General features: G+C 40.3%; 2 protein-coding genes across 2 annotated transcripts; both read left to right on the top strand.

Annotated features, from left to right (window-relative positions):
* Positions 1-688: 688 nt before the first annotated feature.
* clrn1 (clarin 1) lies at positions 689-6,060 on the top strand. The gene is made up of 3 exons (XM_066709546.1): positions 689-1,360; positions 3,899-4,078; positions 4,764-6,060. The coding sequence occupies exons 1-3, from the start codon at positions 1,108-1,110 to the stop codon at positions 5,027-5,029; spliced, it is 699 nt and encodes a 232-aa protein (XP_066565643.1). The 5' UTR covers positions 689-1,107; the 3' UTR covers positions 5,030-6,060.
* A 1,564-nt stretch (positions 6,061-7,624) lies between these two features.
* On the top strand, positions 7,625-18,376 carry mindy4b (MINDY family member 4B). Its single transcript, XM_066709549.1, has 13 exons — positions 7,625-7,833; positions 10,406-10,518; positions 10,819-10,846; positions 11,874-12,053; positions 13,937-14,056; positions 14,466-14,563; positions 14,679-14,844; positions 15,237-15,302; positions 15,536-15,606; positions 15,879-15,951; positions 16,145-16,321; positions 17,412-17,592; positions 17,820-18,376. The coding sequence occupies exons 2-13, from the start codon at positions 10,406-10,408 to the stop codon at positions 17,966-17,968; spliced, it is 1,422 nt and encodes a 473-aa protein (XP_066565646.1). The 5' UTR covers positions 7,625-7,833; the 3' UTR covers positions 17,969-18,376.
* The last annotated feature ends 3 nt before the right edge of the window (positions 18,377-18,379 follow it).

Below are 18,379 nucleotides of genomic sequence, written 5' to 3' on the forward strand. Positions count from 1 at the left end.
CAAAGTCAAGACAAGTCGGAAATCAAAAGTGTGGAATCAGAAACGCTGACTCTTAGACTCTTAAACTCTTAGACTCTTCTCTAATAATTTCCAAAAAATGTAAAATAAATAATTGTGTTACTTTTTCACATGTGAAAAGACAAATATTTAAAAATGAACAAATAAAAGGCTTGTTCATACAGGCTGCTTTCACTAATTAGAACGACCCACAAATAATAGCCAAGAAGCACAGACGAAAGTCTCCAATGTAATTACAGAACAAGCAATGATCACTGGAGCTCAAAGTGGTGGATGATGCAGCACAATTGCCGAGAGGGGGTCAGTTCCGTCAAATCCACCAATTAAGTCTTTGAGCACATATGCGGGACGGAGTGCTGTTTTGTGTTATAAATGTGTATGGGCATGGCACAATAGATACATCTAGTGCACTGATCGGTTTTACTACCTAGCTACATAAATGTCTAAAAAGCTCAAAATATTTTTGGAACGAAATGCGCTTTAATTGACACGCAGAGAAAAGGTGCTGTCCGCGATTGTTTGGTGCTGAAATATCCCAAGAGCCGGGACTGCCGTTTTCCACTTTCAGTAGTTGGAGGCTCATAACGAGGTCCATTATCAGATCTAAGTTTAGTTGTACTTGTACAGTGCAGGCATGTTTGGATTAGATCCCGGCGCAGCACAATCCCACCCCCGGGACTAACTAAAATGATTTCCAAGCCCCCTTAAACCTGCCCAATGAGCCGGAAGGTCAGCTGTCGTCATGTTTCCCGGAGAGGCGCTCTGAGAAATGGAAACCTTTGGTTACCTAGAGACGGAGGGGCGCAAGAAGGTGTTGTAACCCAATACATGAGGGGCATTTGGTGTAGTAACCAAAACCCCAAACTGTACCTGTCTGTAGCCTAGACTTCTAACTGACGATTACAACAGACCAATCCTAATTTCAAAAACTGGGACGGTTAAGTTTTGAAGTCACAGTGCTGTCTGCAAGATGACAAGAATGGGGCACGGTTTGGAGCCGGGGACAAAAGGAAAGCGGTGAGGTAAGATGCCTGAACAGAAGTGACTGCGGCACTGATCACACTGGGCTGCGATATTCGTCAGAGCAACATGCCGAGTCGACAAAAGAAAGTTATTTTCTGCTTAGGAGGCCTGTTGAGCTTTGCCTGCGTTCTGGTTTTGGCGGCTGCTATGGGAACCCAGTTCTGGGTTCAAGGGACCATCCTGTGCAAAACCGGAGCCCAGCTCGTCAACGCCACAGGACCCGAACTGGACAAATTCATTGGCCAAATCAACTACGGACTTTTCCACGGGCAGAGACTCAAGCAGTGTGGTCTGGGCGGACGACCCTTCCGCTTCTCCTGTGAGTAACTGTGCACCCGGGACATTATTGCGATTGTAAAGGGATGAAATGGTAGATTTTAAGTTTACCGTTAAGTAAGACCTCGATAGCGCAGCGTTATGTTACCGCTGCATGCATTATTCAAGCACAAGTGAAGTTCAACCAGCACAGCCACCAGGCTGTTCCTCAGATAATGGGGAGGGAGTCTTCTATTCATTAATTAGGAGAGATAAGATCAAGTTCCCATGAACAGACACTTGACAACCACTTTTGATCAGCATAAACTGTAAAGCATTATAGAGCGATAAATACTGAAGAATGCACATATTTTAGCACAATGATTATGTGAAAGTGTAAATAAATGCTCTGAGATTGTGTTTTCTTCAGCAATTACTATATTATTTTACAGCTGTAATTAACCCGCAGAGAAGGGAGCTGCCATAAAAGTCCTGATACAAGCACTTGACAATATCAGGGTAGTGTCTGCCACCACCATTGAAGCAGAGGGGGAGGGGGAATAATTACAAATAAGATGATCTAATCAAAACCACATGTACATTGAAATGTTAAAATAGGAAGCAGAAAATCAGATAACATGATTTCCTTAGTAAGAGAATAGTTCAACAAATAGGCCTACCAACTGACTGTGAGGAATGAAAGTTAAACCACTAATCAAAAATCTTAAAACAATCCCAACTCAGTGTACACACAACCCACAAGAACACAACATGTTGAACAAGAAATACCAATATGTATTCATTCTTAAAGTAGCTTTTACATAGATTTCCAGTATATTCTCTAAAACCAGAAATACACCACCACAATGTAAATTAGTTCCAGAACCCCCTCCCAGTCACAGTACTACTGAATGAAACACCTCTTCCATTAAATAAAGGTTCCCCTGATATTTAGGTTTCCTATCGAAACACATACAGCTAATTTGAAATATTGGCTAAAATTGGTTCACAGATTGGTTTTGCAGTGCATGGGTATATGAAAGCATCACTTTGCCAGTACCATCTATATATGAGTCTCTGGGGAGCACAGCTGAGAGAATTAACTGGTAAGCATTGAAGCCAAGAACACATGTATTAAGCTATCTGAGATTTATGAAGTGGAACAAATTCACATGCCTGCTAACTGCATTCATAGTTATTCTTTGATGCAGAAGACAGTTGATAGTTTACAACCCCAGTTAAGTCTTAGCATAAGCGATTAGCCTGGCAGAATGGGCTGGACTTTTGGGGCATGTCTGGCTATGGGCCATGGGTAGTTTTTTGTCATATTTTACCTGATATAATCAGTAACTACAGATATAATCTATTCTTTTTTTTTTTAAATGCCATTTTCAAAGCACACTGATTGACTAACACAGAGATATTTACACACACCTACAAACACACTCACCAGAACACCAAAAGCACTGGGTGACTCAGCAGGTATTCAGTCTTTGAACAGAAGTTCCCAGTTAATTCTTCATTAATGAGCTTTTATACTACACAAAACACAGCAAACCACAGACAAACACAAGGTTCATTTTCTTACTTATGTAACCACGTTGAACAATACGCTACTGTTTTGCATCATGCCTTGACATTTACTAAACATGAGAGTTGACAACATGTTAATAAAACCAAGTTTAAGAGTAATTAACATTCCATTGCGGGTGTGTGGAATGGATTGGAAATGTTCTTTAGAAAGGAAAACTGCTTCTTTATTATCCAACTTAAGATTTGGAAACCTAACTATATATCTTGGTTAATTATGCTGAATATGATTAATTCCTACACATATCTATTTTTTGATTTGATGATAAATCCATTTGATCTGAATGGACTGAAAGTGCTTTAAACTGCTGTGTGCAATTACTGGGCAGCCTTTTTACAACAAATCAATTGACTGTGACAAAATGTATATTGTATTGCTAAGTTCACAGGTGCAAAGTGATTGCCACAATTTTGCCTGTCCAGTTTCTGGGTCATTGGTTCATTTCCCAAAGGTCAGCTACAAGCAAGTGAATGCTTTTAAAGACCTTTATAGTGAATATCACTCAATGTATAAAGATAGAATAAAATGACATTTAGAGTCCATTTCAGAGCTATGATGATTGAAATCTGAAGCTGAACTTAACCAGGGTGTAGTCATAAAAAATGAAAGCTGTAAGAGCATATGACTGAAGTAGACATATCATTCATATTATTTTCAAAAAGGAGAAGAGAAAACAGTGAATATGTATTTCTGAGGGTTATGCTTCCCATCAGAATTTACTCCCTACATTATAAAAATATTTATTTAATAAAGGTGCAAATCTAGTGAGGGATATGGGTATTGGAAAGATAAAAGAGGTTCATCCTACAGTAGCTCAACCACACTGTTAACAAAACCCTGCAACAATAGCTGGATAGAAAAAGAACTGAAGCAAATTAAGTACTAATAATACATGAATTAATAAAATAGACATCTTTGACATATTTCCTGAAAGTGGCCATGTCAGCACTGCTACAGTAGCGTGTTTTTGCAGGTAATGAATTACAGTAATTCTTTGTTTGTTTTTTGCAGTTTTTCCTGAGCTCCTAGGTGTTATTCCTGCCAGTATTCACGTCACTGTGATTTTGTTCTGCATCATCCTACTTGTCTTCTCCTCGGTAGCATCAGGCTTTTTCATTTACAATGCATTCGGAAGTCCCTATGAAACTCTGCATGGGCCACTAGGCTTATACCTGTGGAATTTAATCTCCTGTAAGTATTTACCTTTCCATGATAACTATTAAGGGGTGAATTTGGCATTGTTGTATTTAGTAATTATTATTATTGTTTATTTATTGGCAGACACCCTTATCCATTTTAGATTTTGCACAGCATTACAAAAGTGCAGTACTTCAATCCAAAATTCAATGTTAGCATTACAAAAGTGCAGTAGTATAATCAATACAAAGAACAATTCTAAGAATTACAAAAGTGCAGAGGTACAATTAATATAAAATAAAGCATACATCCTAGTTCAAAGAGGTAACAAGTGCAGACATGAAGTCCAAGGGGAGGGGGTATAGGGAAAATCACAGTAAAACTACAGCAGTTCTAACAATGTATAAATAAGGATGGTTATATAAAATGTAAAATTACAAGAGTGCTGAACAGCTCAGGAGAATAAGTTGGTAAATTATAGGTACAGTCTGAACTGATGTGTCTTGAGTAATCTCCAGGAGGTGGTCCAGGACTCAAAGTCCTGATCTCAGTGGGAAGGTAATTCCAAAACCTAGAGGCCAGGGTTGAAAAGGAGTGGGCTCTGTGGGAAGAAGGTGTGGATGGGGGGTATATGTGCAATAGAAATAGCAATCAATTTAAATAGTTTAATAGAGCCATGCATGCTTTTTACCCATTCTATTTAGTGTAGCATCACAACCTGTGTGTTTATGCACTGCAGGTTGCTGTGGCTGTCTGGTGATGATCCTCTTCGCCTCGGAAGTAAAACTCCACCGGCTGTCGGAGAAAATCGCAAACTATAAGGAGGGAATCTTCGTCTACAAGACCGACAGCGAGCAATTCGACCGCTCCTTTTGGATCATTCTGTTCAGCCTGTCCGTGCACGTGTTGAACATCCTCCTCATACGGCTAGCAGGAGTCCAGTTTCCCTTTCAGGAAACGAAGGAGTCCGACGTGACCACTGGGGCAGCGGATCTCATGTACTGAGGGTGTCTTTGTCTGGGGCTGAGCGGCTGGTATCCTGATACTGCCGATGCTGTTACCTGTTCTCATTAGGCCTCTTCCGGGCATCAGTTTTTCCAGCGTATTTGCCATTGAAAGAGTCATGCTCAATCTAAGCCCACTTATCACCTTCTTTTCTTTCCAGATGAGCTGTCTTTCAAATGATAGCCGAACACTGTTGTACAACTGGGGTGCTTGTGTTTCAGTATTAGGGAAGGCAGATAATGATCTTAAATCACAATGCAACGGTCATTGTTTCCACTCTGGGCACACTGGGCAGCTCCATAAATTACTTAGAAGAGCAGGTTGGTCCTAGTGGGCACGCACTTATGGCCCAGTATGTTGTAGAACTGTATTGGATTCTCCAGGATTTTATTCACAGTTCTGTCTTTTTCTTTTCTTTTCTTTTTTCTCGTTAGCAATTTTGTTGTAAATATATTCATCACTTACAAGTTTTTTTGATATAACATTGAGAGACTCGATCATGTTTGACTTGTATTCTGTGATGCAAGGAGAATTTTGCTAATCAATTTTCTCAGTACATTTTCAGGGTAAATCTTTTTTCTTCCTTTTTTAGTAAACAATAGCGTTACACCACCAGTTGGATTTGTTTGTGCTTAGAAGCATCAGACTAAAAATGTACTGCTTTTGGTCTCATTCACAAAAATTATCCATGTCCTTTGATATTTTGTTGCACGTTTCACTGGAATGATGTTTCATTTTGTACTTCTCTAGATATATTCACAATTCTACTTGCAAATGGGAGAAATAACTTGAGCTCTAACAACACTGTTGAAGTCCATTATCAATCATGATTGGTATATGTTAATAAAATAATATATTTTAGAATAGTTTTTTAGAAGTGCCAATTTTGTATTATTTTTTATCCCTTATTAATGTATAAGAATAAAGCAACCAGAATGAAAGTAGCTTTATCATAAAATTTTAATAGTAATTTGGTGTTGTATCTAGATTTATTTCCTGCTTTCATGAAAATAAAACATGGTTTAAAAATACTTCTGCTCCTGCTGTTAAGAAAAGATTGATGTGGTGTACTGCTTAAGTCATTGTACATTCTAACACAGTGGTTCTCAACCCTGGTCCTGGAGGTCACCCTACCCTGCTGCTTTTAGTTCCATCTGAGCTCTCAATTAATTAATTGAACTCTTCATTTAACTAACAATTTCCTAAATTAGAGGCGTTTAATTATTTTAAACAGTAAGGGTTTTAAGTTAAGTATAAAATCATATAAATAACATCTTATTAAGGAACCAACTTTTAACAGTGACACAGGTTACAAAGTCAAATGTAAGCAAATTATTACTTCAATTAATGGTTAAATTAAGTAACTAAGAGCTTGGTTGGAACAAAAACTAGCAGGATAGGGGGTCCTCCAGGACCAGGGTTGAGAAGCAAAATAACACAAAAATAATTATATTAAAAAAATCTTCATAGTGCTCTCTCATTTTCTTGCAATAGCTAAGTTATAATTTTCATATACAAAAGTATCCACAGTCTTTCGGGTGATTCCCTGTCCTAGGCTACATCACAAGTGCTGTCCAGAAACGTTATGTACCACCAGCAGCATATGAAACAACTTTGGCCTGCCTACCTACCCTGCTTTTAACAGGTAAGATTTAGCCAAATAATGCGATATGTCTGAATAGACTTAGCCTAATTTATACAATACACATTTTACATTAATGAACAGAGCTTTGAATTATTATTTTTAAACGCAACAAAACTTGTCAAATTGCTATCTTGCGAAACCAATAATAATTCAATATGCACATTATTGCATTGTTAGTTCTTCAAGCAAATATTACTTATTTATTTATTACAAAATATAAGCGCAATATAAAGTGCAAAAATACAGTGCAGTTCAAGGCATAAAACATTCCTTTAGGAGATTGGACCTAGATGTCTCCGCTTTCACAAATCTCAAAATAGCGTTTATAATTTGATTTCTATGAGGAAAAAAAGCGGATTTCTTAAAATACTCATATTTTTGTCTTTCCTATTCAAACACAGAGCTTCCCGCAGGTGGCAGTGTTAACGTGCGTCGCAGTTTTGTCACTTTTGCATTTCACCAAAAATAAAGTTCAATATTTAAAATTGTAAATGCTCTTTTCAACGAAAATGTTTAAGATTTTTTTCTTCTTAAGTTGAAGTGCACTGAACACGATTTGTGAAATATATTTCTAGGACTGAAGAACGTAAAGATGACCATGGGGGCCGGTTGCTATCGGTGACAGTTGAATACACTTGAGAAAAATCTCAGAACCTTCTGCGCAGATTTGCGCGGATCTGCGCGGCTCCGCCAATGGGATTGGGGAATTCTGCAGATCTGTGCAGAACTGCGGAAATCTGCTCAACGTGAACACGACCTTCGTGTTTAATTAAAGGTTACATTTCGCACTGTTTAGCGATACATTATTAACTTATCTTGCAATTGTAACTGCTTGGTTGTGTTTTTGAGAGGGAGTGTGTACTGTTACAGTTTGCTGCTTCATTAATATGCAGCACCGACAGAGACTGACACCTATAACCACAGTGTGGCTGTCAGATTGCCCTGCCCATTGCAACACGAATAAAAGGCCAGTACAGCACTGTGGCCAGGCACTCCTCAAACCCAGTCCGCTGCAAGAACAATGCCCGTCACAGTCTGCTGAGTGAAGCCAATCAAAGCAGACTGCCTTTAACTCCACAAAGAGTCCTGACTTGGTGATTTTGTTCCTTCTGGATGTCCCACCCTGAGGTGTAAAAACCTTCCTCCAGCACTCTTAGTGGTAAGTATTTCACAGCGCCTGCACCTGTGCAAAGCGTGTTGAGAGGCAGCTTAGAAACAAAAAACAGAAGTGAGACTCCTGGAGAGTCCTGGAAGTGAGCCTCTCAAAGTGCACAGACTTGTGCATTGATATGCAGATCACAAGAAAGATCTGTTGCAGAACTTTGTCTAGCCCTGGATAAATTAAGAAGTTGAGTATCGACACCCAGATGAATTTCTGTATCAAAGCTTCCAAATAAGTGCTCTGTGGCATTAATGAACTTATGTGTGAGGGAAAGAGTGCTGAAATGGGAGAGGGGAAAGTAACTTTTTTCCCCACATACAATGCACGTTTTTGTCTTGCTATATATTTAGACATCACACAATCAGATACAACAGCAGAGGCATAAGGTAGCTGTTGAATAAGCCTGTTTACCTGAAGTGACTTAAGTATCATGTACAGCAAATAATATTCAATTTTAAAATTACTGAAATCAAACTGAGGTGCCTAAATATTTTAAACTGTAAATGTTCTATCGAAGGGATTAAGCACTCCAAGTTCCAAAAGTACGCAAGACTTTGTATGGCAAGACTGCAATGTGGAGCCATTGTAATTTATTATCATCAAGTAGCTCCCCTTAGTTACCAGAAAGCATACAGTGAAAGGCTTGTTAGACAAGTATTTAGTTTCACTTCGAAGATTCGGTTCCCAGATTTGAATTGAGGAGATTTTGCCTGATGACTTTCTTTACTTACTTTCTAAGACAGATAAGTTTACACGTGTCCTCATTGCAAAGGTAGTGCTTCAGTGACCCATATCAGCGGGTAGACGCCGCAGGAAGGTTTATATCAAATGGCACTGATGTATATCTGGAGTTGTCAAATCTAATGAACAGCAGCTTTAATAACCTATGTGAATCCTGATATTTTGTGCTTTTTTTAATGATGTTGGATTGATTTGTTGCATATTTATTATTTTAGCAATGATTATAAAATGACCAACATTTATTTTCTACTGTGTGTTAAAATAAATCTGTTAGCTATAGACACATAGGGGGTGTGTGTGTGAGAGAGAGAGAAGAGAAGACATTTTAATTAATCCCTTACTCTGCTGCATTGTAATTACAGAACAATTTAATTCTTCACCATAAAAAGACTGACATATCAACTGTGATATTCCTCTGAAATTTCATTTTAATGGCATGTCTATTTGCATAGACTCCCTGGACCTATTATTTGCATATATACATTTGTTATGATGCTAAATTTGCACTACACTCAAATACAATGTCCTGAATCAATATATTATGATTACTATGCATTTCAAGAATGTGAAACAGGCCAGCAGTTTGTAGAGAGGACCTTCTTGTGTGACACTGTTGTTCTTCCCATATAATCTTAGTAACTGCAGCTGGTGAATTATTAGCATTATGTATTCATCTGACAGACAAGTGAACATTCACGAGTGAAATATAATCAATATACAACACTACATTTACAAAACTATCCACTAATGAATGGTTCAGTGTATATATATATATATATATATATATATATATATATATATATATATATATACACACACACACACACACACAAACACAAAGCCTCCAGCAACAGGTAACCATAGCACAGGCAATCTATCTGTCAGTGGCATTGTGCTTGTGCTGCCAGGCAAAATTTCCCTCCAGACGCAAACCTCAATGGGACAGTTAAAGTGTATATAATGGTCTACCATACCTATTCTGTTCCATAGAATGTACTGTTGAGTCAACACTACAGACAACTGTGCTTTCAAGATATAACCTTATTGCACACAGCTCCCTGCTTTAGCTGGGATGGTGCTCAGTTTAAAAAATAATTCCAACAGCACATTAACTGACTGACAACCCTACTGCTTATCTAATAGACAGAACGATTTTAACCACAAAACAAGGAAGTACTATCAGTTAGTCAACCTCAAATTTACCATACATCATTAACCCAACAGCAAGCAGATCCATAGATTAATAATAATCATGCGTACCACTAACAATCTCTTATGGACGAATGCTGCATTTGTTTTACATAATTTCATTTTTTGCTTAACATTGTGCCAGACTACTCAAAAACAATAAGCAGGTCACAGTTGCGGCAGTTTTGCCTTAGCTTTGCCAGGCAGAGCTTCACTTTCGACACCGGTCAACAGGAACACAACTTTCTTTAGATAAAAACAACAGCAATGCCTGCTTCCCTGCATTGATGCTTTGTCTGACAAAATATATCATTTTAGAGATAACCCCCCCCGACAGAGAAAAAGAGAGAGAGCAGTGGTGTGTGCAAGTAAAGGACAAGAGCCTCACAGTAATTCACACTCTAATGAAACATTCATCACAGCCTGATAGGATGACTGCGAGTGAAGAGCTCCGGCCTGCCAGTCTGTGATTGATACCGATTCTGATCAATGGTGCCATGTTTGGCTATTGCAAACTGGCCAAGCGGTCAGCCTGGTCATTCTGTAAAAAGGCCACTGCTCATTACCCAGGCCTGTGTGTTGCTGGCAGGCAGAGGTGTAAATGGTAACTCTTGCAGCATTTGATTTGTGCCACTTGCAGATGGAAGAAAATGCGGACAGCACTGAGCATGCCTATCACAGCGGGGAACTCAATGACATCGCTAGCAGAATTTGTGACCTGGACAAATGGAGGGAAATCTTCAACTCCCGAGGGTAAGGAACGCTTTGCACAGGTTATTTCTTATTGCCCAAAACATGGCTGGAAATCATTCTTCCACCTCCTCCTTTTCTTCACATTTAATTATTTTATAAAAGTTGCTGTGCGCTGTTGTTCCAGAACAGAAAACCTTCACTTTACATTATGTGGCGGATTAATTATGTACCATGTGTATGATATGCTACATCACTTTTCTGGCAGAACTGACAGAAAATGTTCTCCCAAAATAAAGCTAGTGTTATACCAATATAATAAAAAATAGCAAAAAGTATATATATGTACTTTTGTCTTTGCAGGTTGGAATTAAAAGATGGGATGGTTAAGGTAGGATATTGCTTTGGTTTCATTTTTGTTTTGTGGTTTTGTTTCTAGACTGCTTTCAGAGTTCATATGATTGTGACATATTAAAAGACTTAGATTAGAATTTATATTTAAAGTAATTTAATTTGAGCAAATGTAGCTAAACACTATTTAAAGAACATCCACAAATGTTAACTTCAATATATGAATCACAAGGGTTATTTGAGTATACTACATTGTATGTATACACTGCTGGGGTAATTCAAGACACTCATTTGTTGCCATGTTAAATTACCTCATTACCTAATGTAATCCAAGGGATTACCCTCCCCCTCCCTCCCTCTTGTTGTGGTTTCATCACCAAACCTGATCTTCCAATAATGGCTGTGGAGTGTAGTGTGTAGCATTACCTGCTACAGCTTTACCTGTAACTTATAGGGCAGGAGACAGGGAAGAGAAATTCTCTCTGTGCAGCCTCTGCTTTCAGCACTGGCATCCGCCTAGCCTATCCCTCTGCCGCTTTCACCTGCCCAAGCTATGGAAAGCTGTGAAGAGGCCTCAGCCCCTCCCAGGAACCTGGAGCCCTCAAAGCTGAGCTACATTGAGATCCTGCAGGAGGAAGTGAAGCGGAACCAAGACGTGAGTTGGTCCTGCCGCCACGGGCGATGTAGGCACACTGCCCTTGTCATCTCTCTGCCTGCAAGCTGGCAGACCTGTTGTCACCGGATACAGGGCCCACGCCGAGCCTTGGGGCTGCCATCACCACAGAGTGCACCGGGATCAGGGGGGCGCTTCCGAGAGAGCGTCTTCACCTCCTGCCTTGGCGCTCGCTTTTGAAATTGTATTCAGAGATATGGGCAGTCATAGTAGGGGCAAAGAAAAATACGGCTTTACTTTTCTTTTTTGGTATGTTTGCACATATGCATGCATTCATGTATGTATGTATGTATGTATTCCCAGTGGCAGCGTTGTACAGTACCAAGAAAAAAATACATAAAACAAATAGGTCAGTGTGTAATATAACCCTTGAGTCTCTCTTGCTCCAATACAGAAACACCAGGATAGCCACAAGTCTGAGGAGGATGGGGAGGACACGGTGGGCAAGCCTCTGTCCTCCTGCAACAAACCTCACGGGCAGCTCTCCTCTTTCTCGGTGCCTTACTCCATCCCGAACGCCCTCCTGGTGTCGCCAAGTCTGGGAGGCATGCCGGTCACTCTGGAGATGGCAGTGGTTAGTCCAACTCATCTCTTAAACATGATCTGTAACTCTACCGGGCCTTGCCCCATCAAACAAAGGGAGCTTGTTCGGATGCTGTGTGAAGCACAGAGTATCCCTGCTCACTCCATGCTCAAGAATAGGAAACGTAATGTATTCATGACCCACAGAAAACTGTGCACAATTCAAGGAAAATCAGAAAACTGGCCAGCTGCTCAAAGTGATACAGGAAGATAGCCCTCAGACAAAGCAGCTTTCCTACTAGAATGTTGTCAGAGCCAGCACTACCAAGTTTTAGACCTGGGGGGGAGCTGTTCCTGCTTTAGGGTTGATGTGGAGGTAATGCAAGTGAAGAAGGGTGTTTCCACGTAGAGGTACACTCACCTAAAGGATTATTAGGAACACCTGTTCAATTTCTCATTAATGCAATTATCTAACCAACCAATCACATGGCAGTTGCTTCAATGCATTTAGGGGTGTGGTCCTGGTCAAGACAATCTCCTGAACTCCAAACTGAATGTCTGAATGGGAAAGAAAGGTGATTTAAGCTATTTTGAGCGTGGCATGGTTGTTGGTGCCAGACAGGCCGGTCTGAGTATTTCACAATCTGCTCAGTTACTGGGATTTTCACGCACAACCATTTCTAGGGTTTACAAAGAATGGTGTGAAAAGGGAAAAACATCCAGTATGCGGCAGTCCTGTGGGCGAAAATGCCTTGTTGATGCTAGAGGTCAGAGGAGAATGGGTCAACTGATTCAAGCTGATAGAAGAGCAACTTTGACTGAAATAACCACTCGTTACAACCGAGGTATGCAGCAAAGCATTTGTGAAGCCACAACACGTACAACCTTGAGGCGGATGGGCTACAACAGCAGAAGACCCCACCGGGTACCATTCATCTCCATTACAAATAGGAAAAAAGAGGCTACAATTTGCACAAGCTCACCAAAATTGGACAGTTGAAGACTGGAAAAATGTTGCCTGGTCTGATGAGTCTCGATTTCTGTTGAGACATTCAGATGGTAGAGTCAGAATTTGGCGTAAACAGAATGAGAACATGGATCCATCATGCCTTGTTACCACTGTGCAGGCTGGTGGTGGTGGTGTAATGGTGTGGGGGATGTTTTCTTGGCACACTTTAGGCCCCTTAGTGCCAATTGGGCATCGTTTAAATGCCACGGCCTACCTGAGCATTGTTTCTGACCATGTCCATCCCTTTATGACCACCATGTACCCATCCTCTGATGGCTACTTCCAGCAGGATAATGCACCATGTCATAAAGGTCGAATCATTTCAAATTGGTTTCTTGAACATGACAATGAGTTCACTGTACTAAACTGGCCCCCACAGTCACCAGATCTCAACCCAATAGAGCATCTTTGGGATGTGGTGGAACGGGAGCTTCGTGCCCTGGATGTGCATCCCACAAATCTCCATCAACTGCAAGATGCTATCCTATCAATATGGGCCAACATTTCTAAAGAATGCTTTCAGCACCTTGTTGAATCAATGCCACGTAGAATTAAGGCAGTTCTGAAGGCGAAAGGGGGTCAAACACAGTATTAGTATGGTGTTCCTAATAATCCTTTAGGTGAGTGTATATATCAGGTAAAAGGTTATCAGGCCTGTTGACCTCTCCTGTGCTAAAACACCATGTTTACAGGCCCTGAATGAGGCCTTGAGTGACAGCAAACGTATCTGTTACAGTGATCAAATCAATTCGCGATTCAAAAACTTTTACAAAGGGACACATTTTCCCTTCATCTGCCTTCAAACTGCTCAACTATTATCTATAATACCATATTGGGGGGCGGGGTGTACGGTATCACATCAAGTGATATCAAGTTGCATTTTCTCTACTTTTAGATGTACTTTTCTTGTTCTTTTTTTCCCCCAGGACCTCAGAATGATATTGTTCGGCAGCACTTTTCACATCTTCAACTACGAATGGAAGAAATCCTACTTTAAGTTTCGCGAGCCTTTCTCAGACTTGTCGTATGCTCTGGAAGCAGAACGCGTACGTATTGCAGGCATGTATGGTGCATTTCACTGCAGAGACAACCGAATCGCCGATTAACAGACAGAAGTGAAAAGCTTAATTCAAGCTGTGCCGGGCAGACAGAGAAAGGTTACTATCCATGATAACTCTGGATCATATTAATGAGTGCAAGCAGTTCGAGAGCAAACATTGCATTTCCAACAACAACCAACACTCCTAATCCCAAATGAACTAATATAGGTTTAGTGCTCTTTGTACTGCTGCTGTTCTTACTGGAGATATCATGAGACTAGTTCCACTTAACCTGGTGGAAAGGGCAGGTAGTCGAACAAGAATCAATACAATGCCCTTGTATCCTTTTATATGGAAAATGAGAGCTGAGTCCATTCCCTTCAACTTTGTCCTGTTCTCCCCACTTTCATTTCAGGGCGGAGCAAGAGCCATCCAGATGGCTATACAGGCTAACATCATTAAATACCTGCTCTACACAAGAAACAAGGACACTGATAACAGCCACTTGCAAAGGTAAGATTGCATCCAGTGTCTCAAATCTCTGCTCAGTTTTGGTACAGAGGTTTCAAAACAAAAATGCTTTGACCTTATTATAAGATGCTGCTATTTTGCCCTGCCTGTGTTACAGCCTGCATGAAGTCACAGAGAAGGAGCAGGAAAAAGCGCTGGCTGCAGCTCTGACGGATATTCTGTGGGCAGCGGGAGAGGGGCAGGGCAGCTCGGTGTGTCTGGTAACCCCAGACTGCAGTTTCAGCCCCAACCTAGACTACAAAGTGGACAACTTCACAGAGAAGGCAAGTAGCAGACCAGGTAACAGGTATCAAATGACAAATGCCTACAATGCTACTGAAGCTGAATAGTAACATCTCACGGATTTCAAATAAATGAATACATGAATAAATCCAGAATCGGGGACTACGTTAGTAAGTATACGTAATGAGTAAATAATGGACTGCACATATTGGCTGTAGTACAAAGCTCTGTGATATTATAATTAAAAAGAGGCTTTGTTTTTAAAGGCTGCGTCTTCTAAAGAAATCGGTGTCCAAAAAAGTTCACCCCCACCAATATTAATAGAGCTACACAGAGATCTGAATGCTGTAGGATCGGGACAGGGTGCAGTTCCCACGTTTGATCTTGTTTTGGATTCAACATTAATTTACAGAACATGAATTAACTTTTCCAGATGCAGCTGTATAACTTCACTGACAAAGAAGACACTTGGAAATTTCTTTATGAACATATCCAATGCGTGAGTAAGAAATGAGTCATTCCTTTTCAATACAGAGGTTGCAGAGCGAGTTATGTTCCACTGTACTGGGTAATTCTCTTTATACCATAAAATCTTTAACTTTGCACAGTATTAATGTCTTATATTTGATGAATGAAAACTGATGTGCTTTCTTAATTACTGTTAATGCCATAAGATGCACTTAAATTAACAAGCAGTCATATAATGTGTGTTTTTTTCCCCTTTTCAAACAGTTTAAAGTGGAAGGCAGCCATGGTGTCATTCTGTTCCTGTACAGTTTGATTTTTTCAAGGAGGATTGACAGGTACAGTCAGGAACAGGTCTACTTCTACTTAATTTCTTTCCAATGTATTCAAAGGCCTATTTCTTTAAGGTAGCTCCATGGTTCAACAAATAACATTTACATTATTTATTCATCTACATGTGTGAAATGTTAGTGCAGACAATCCCAAACAACAGATACATTAACTCTGCTAAAGATTTCCCAGATAAAATGAAAACTGCATCTCTGATGTGTCCCATTCGTGTTCAAGATTAATTTGTCATATCCTCATATCCCTTATTTATTTATCAAAGGCTAAGAGAAGACCTAGACGCCACCACTCCTCACCTCTTAAATATGAGTCTTGGGAACTTTGTTTGTCGGCAGGTAATAAATTACAACCTTTTTCGCTGCTTAAAAGAAAAACGGAATTCTAAACGAAACAGTGCCCGATGTGGGTGCTTTGCCAGAGAGAAAACTGCTGCGTAAGTCCTTACATGCCCTGACACACTTTTGTTTCCAATGTTTACATGTGTGCTTTTTCATCCCCTGAGTACCCTGTGTGTCTCGATGGTTTCAGGCCCTGGTGAACCTGATGCTGACAGGCCGAGCCAGTCCCAACATGTTCAATGGCAATGTCCAGTACAATGCCCAGGGCGAGCTCCTGGCACAGCCGCTGCACGGGGTCCTGAGCCGCAGTGATGTGGGCTACCTGCACTGGAACCGGGAGCAGCTGGAGCAGGACAAGCTGCCCACAGTAAGTGCCCGCTGACCGGTTGCGTAGAAAGGGGGGAGGCGAGCAACATCCTGATCAGAAAAATTTGAGCATGCTCCTTACTGGATAATCTCACTGCCCACTGAATTTGGTACAGTTCATATTTTTAATTTCTCTTACCCTTGCTCCTACCCTGGGAAAAAGTAATGCTACAACACTGCCACTGACCCAAATACTGAGCCCACCAACCACAGAAGTGAGGATGTTACTGACATTTCAAACACGTTGAAATTAGTGGATATGGCTGTTTTTTTGTTTAGTGTGGTTTTTTTCAGTTCTTTTTTCTGTCAAAACTGGTTATTTGGGCAGGAAATTCAAAGCATGGGGATATAGTAAGGGTTAATTCATTACTGACTTGAATGCCCTTACCATGACAACAACAGCTGTGGCATTTAGTCTTCAAGGCTTCAGCTTGTGTAGCTGAATGGTAGAAAAACAATAATAATACAAAATACATACAAATAAAAAGCTGTTTGCATATATAATTTTCCTTCACCCTGTTTAGAAACTGTTTAAGAGACATGTTTTGTACAGATATTTTTAATACAAGCACTTAAGATTATGATACTTAGGCTAATCACACTCAAAACAACCAAGTAGACATCCAATATTTTACATTGCTTGGTTTCTTAGATTTGTTTTTTGGAGGTTTATGGAGCATCAGCACACCCTGGCTTCTTTCTAAATCCTTCATGCTACATCCCAGGGTTCTTATTTTTCAGTCTGATGTCCTACAGCTTTGAAAGACCTTGAGCCTACAATCTATCCCCTGCAAGTGTGACTCATAATGAAAACTATATAGTGAATCACTGCTTTCAATCTCTTCAAAGTTCCAGCCATTTAATTATATATCCCTACACTCACTGAGAGTAAACACAATTCTGATAAAAGGTAGTGTGTGTGTGTGTGTGACATGTTTACCCATTTAAGATGCTATGACTCAGAACACAAACATAATAACACTTTCAAACCTTAGTCAAACCCACGTATTGGGTTTCCTAACAATTTAGAACAAGATGAGCTAATTTCTTTCAACAGTAATTGATCCTCATGCTGCCTCCTTGCCCCGAAGGTTGGGAGCATGTTGAAAACCCCCAAACTGCCCATCTGGCTGTGCTTCATCAATGGAACATACAGCGTGATATTCAGCACGAACCGTTCCCTCCTGTCCGACTGGAAGATGGAGCATCTGTTTGACCTCTATTTCTACAATGGACAGCCATCACAGAAAAACACTGTCCAGCTCACCATAGGTAGGCCCCACAGCATCATTACGTTGACTTATATGGAAGCAATGTTGAAGCAGTGGTCAGGGCTCTGGACTCATGTCTAAAAGGTGACAACTGTATAAAACAGGTTCCAGAATTTGTAGAGCAACTTGGATGAAAGGGTCAACAACCTGGTTTAAAAATAAATAAACCCAAACTCAACGCATAAAAAGGACTGTGATTTTGGCGGTCATGCTCTGCATTTGTTTCAGACACCCACTCACATCACTGGGAGGAGGACCCCAGTCCAGGGAAGGTGGCCGGGGATCCCGAGAAGAGGTTCCCGTCTGTGGAGATGACCATTAGGTCTAAGTGGCAAGGAGCAGCCATTGACTGGAATGGAACCGTGCCTTTTTTCTGAACAAAGCACCTGTAATCCCTGAATTCCCTCCCATCCCATTACCGTTCTGTATTCACACTCACAGTGTTCATGTTCATGCATCGCTGGTACCCTGTGGACATTGCAGGCGCAGACAGACTGCTTCAGGCACCAGCTTTGTAAATTACGCTTTTTTGACTGATCTTTTTTATGTGTTATGTATTTTCCAAAAATAGTGTTTGACTCATTCAAAAAAGGCTTTTGACTCCCAGTTTCCCACCCACTTCATGTTAACAGATGTTTATTTTAAAGCTTTTCATCTGTAATTAAAATATGCAACTACAAAAAATATCTGTCACACAAAAATTGCCCAATAACAGTGGCCATGTGAAAAAGTTGTCTAATTGCTTATCTGTGTAAGTGTCATAAAGTCAAATAAAGGCAAACTCCACA

This window comes from Amia ocellicauda, chromosome 7 (assembly GCF_036373705.1).
Source record: "Amia ocellicauda isolate fAmiCal2 chromosome 7, fAmiCal2.hap1, whole genome shotgun sequence".
NCBI lineage: Eukaryota > Metazoa > Chordata > Actinopteri > Amiiformes > Amiidae > Amia > Amia ocellicauda.

Bases quoted from the DNA above. Each gene is read 5' to 3' on its own strand.
- clrn1 (XM_066709546.1), top strand. From the start codon at position 1,108: ATGCCGAGTCGACAAAAGAAAGTTATTTTCTGCTTAGGAGGCCTGTTG. The intron at 1,361-3,898 runs GTGAGTAACTGT...TGTTTTTTGCAG, and splicing joins ACGACCCTTCCGCTTCTCCT to TTTTTCCTGAGCTCCTAGGT. The intron at 4,079-4,763 runs GTAAGTATTTAC...TATGCACTGCAG, and splicing joins CCTGTGGAATTTAATCTCCT to GTTGCTGTGGCTGTCTGGTG.
- mindy4b (XM_066709549.1), top strand. From the start codon at position 10,406: ATGGAAGAAAATGCGGACAGCACTGAGCATGCCTATCACAGCGGGGAA. The intron at 10,847-11,873 runs GTAGGATATTGC...GCTCCAATACAG, and splicing joins TAAAAGATGGGATGGTTAAG to AAACACCAGGATAGCCACAA. The intron at 17,593-17,819 runs GTAGGCCCCACA...CATTTGTTTCAG, and splicing joins CACTGTCCAGCTCACCATAG to ACACCCACTCACATCACTGG.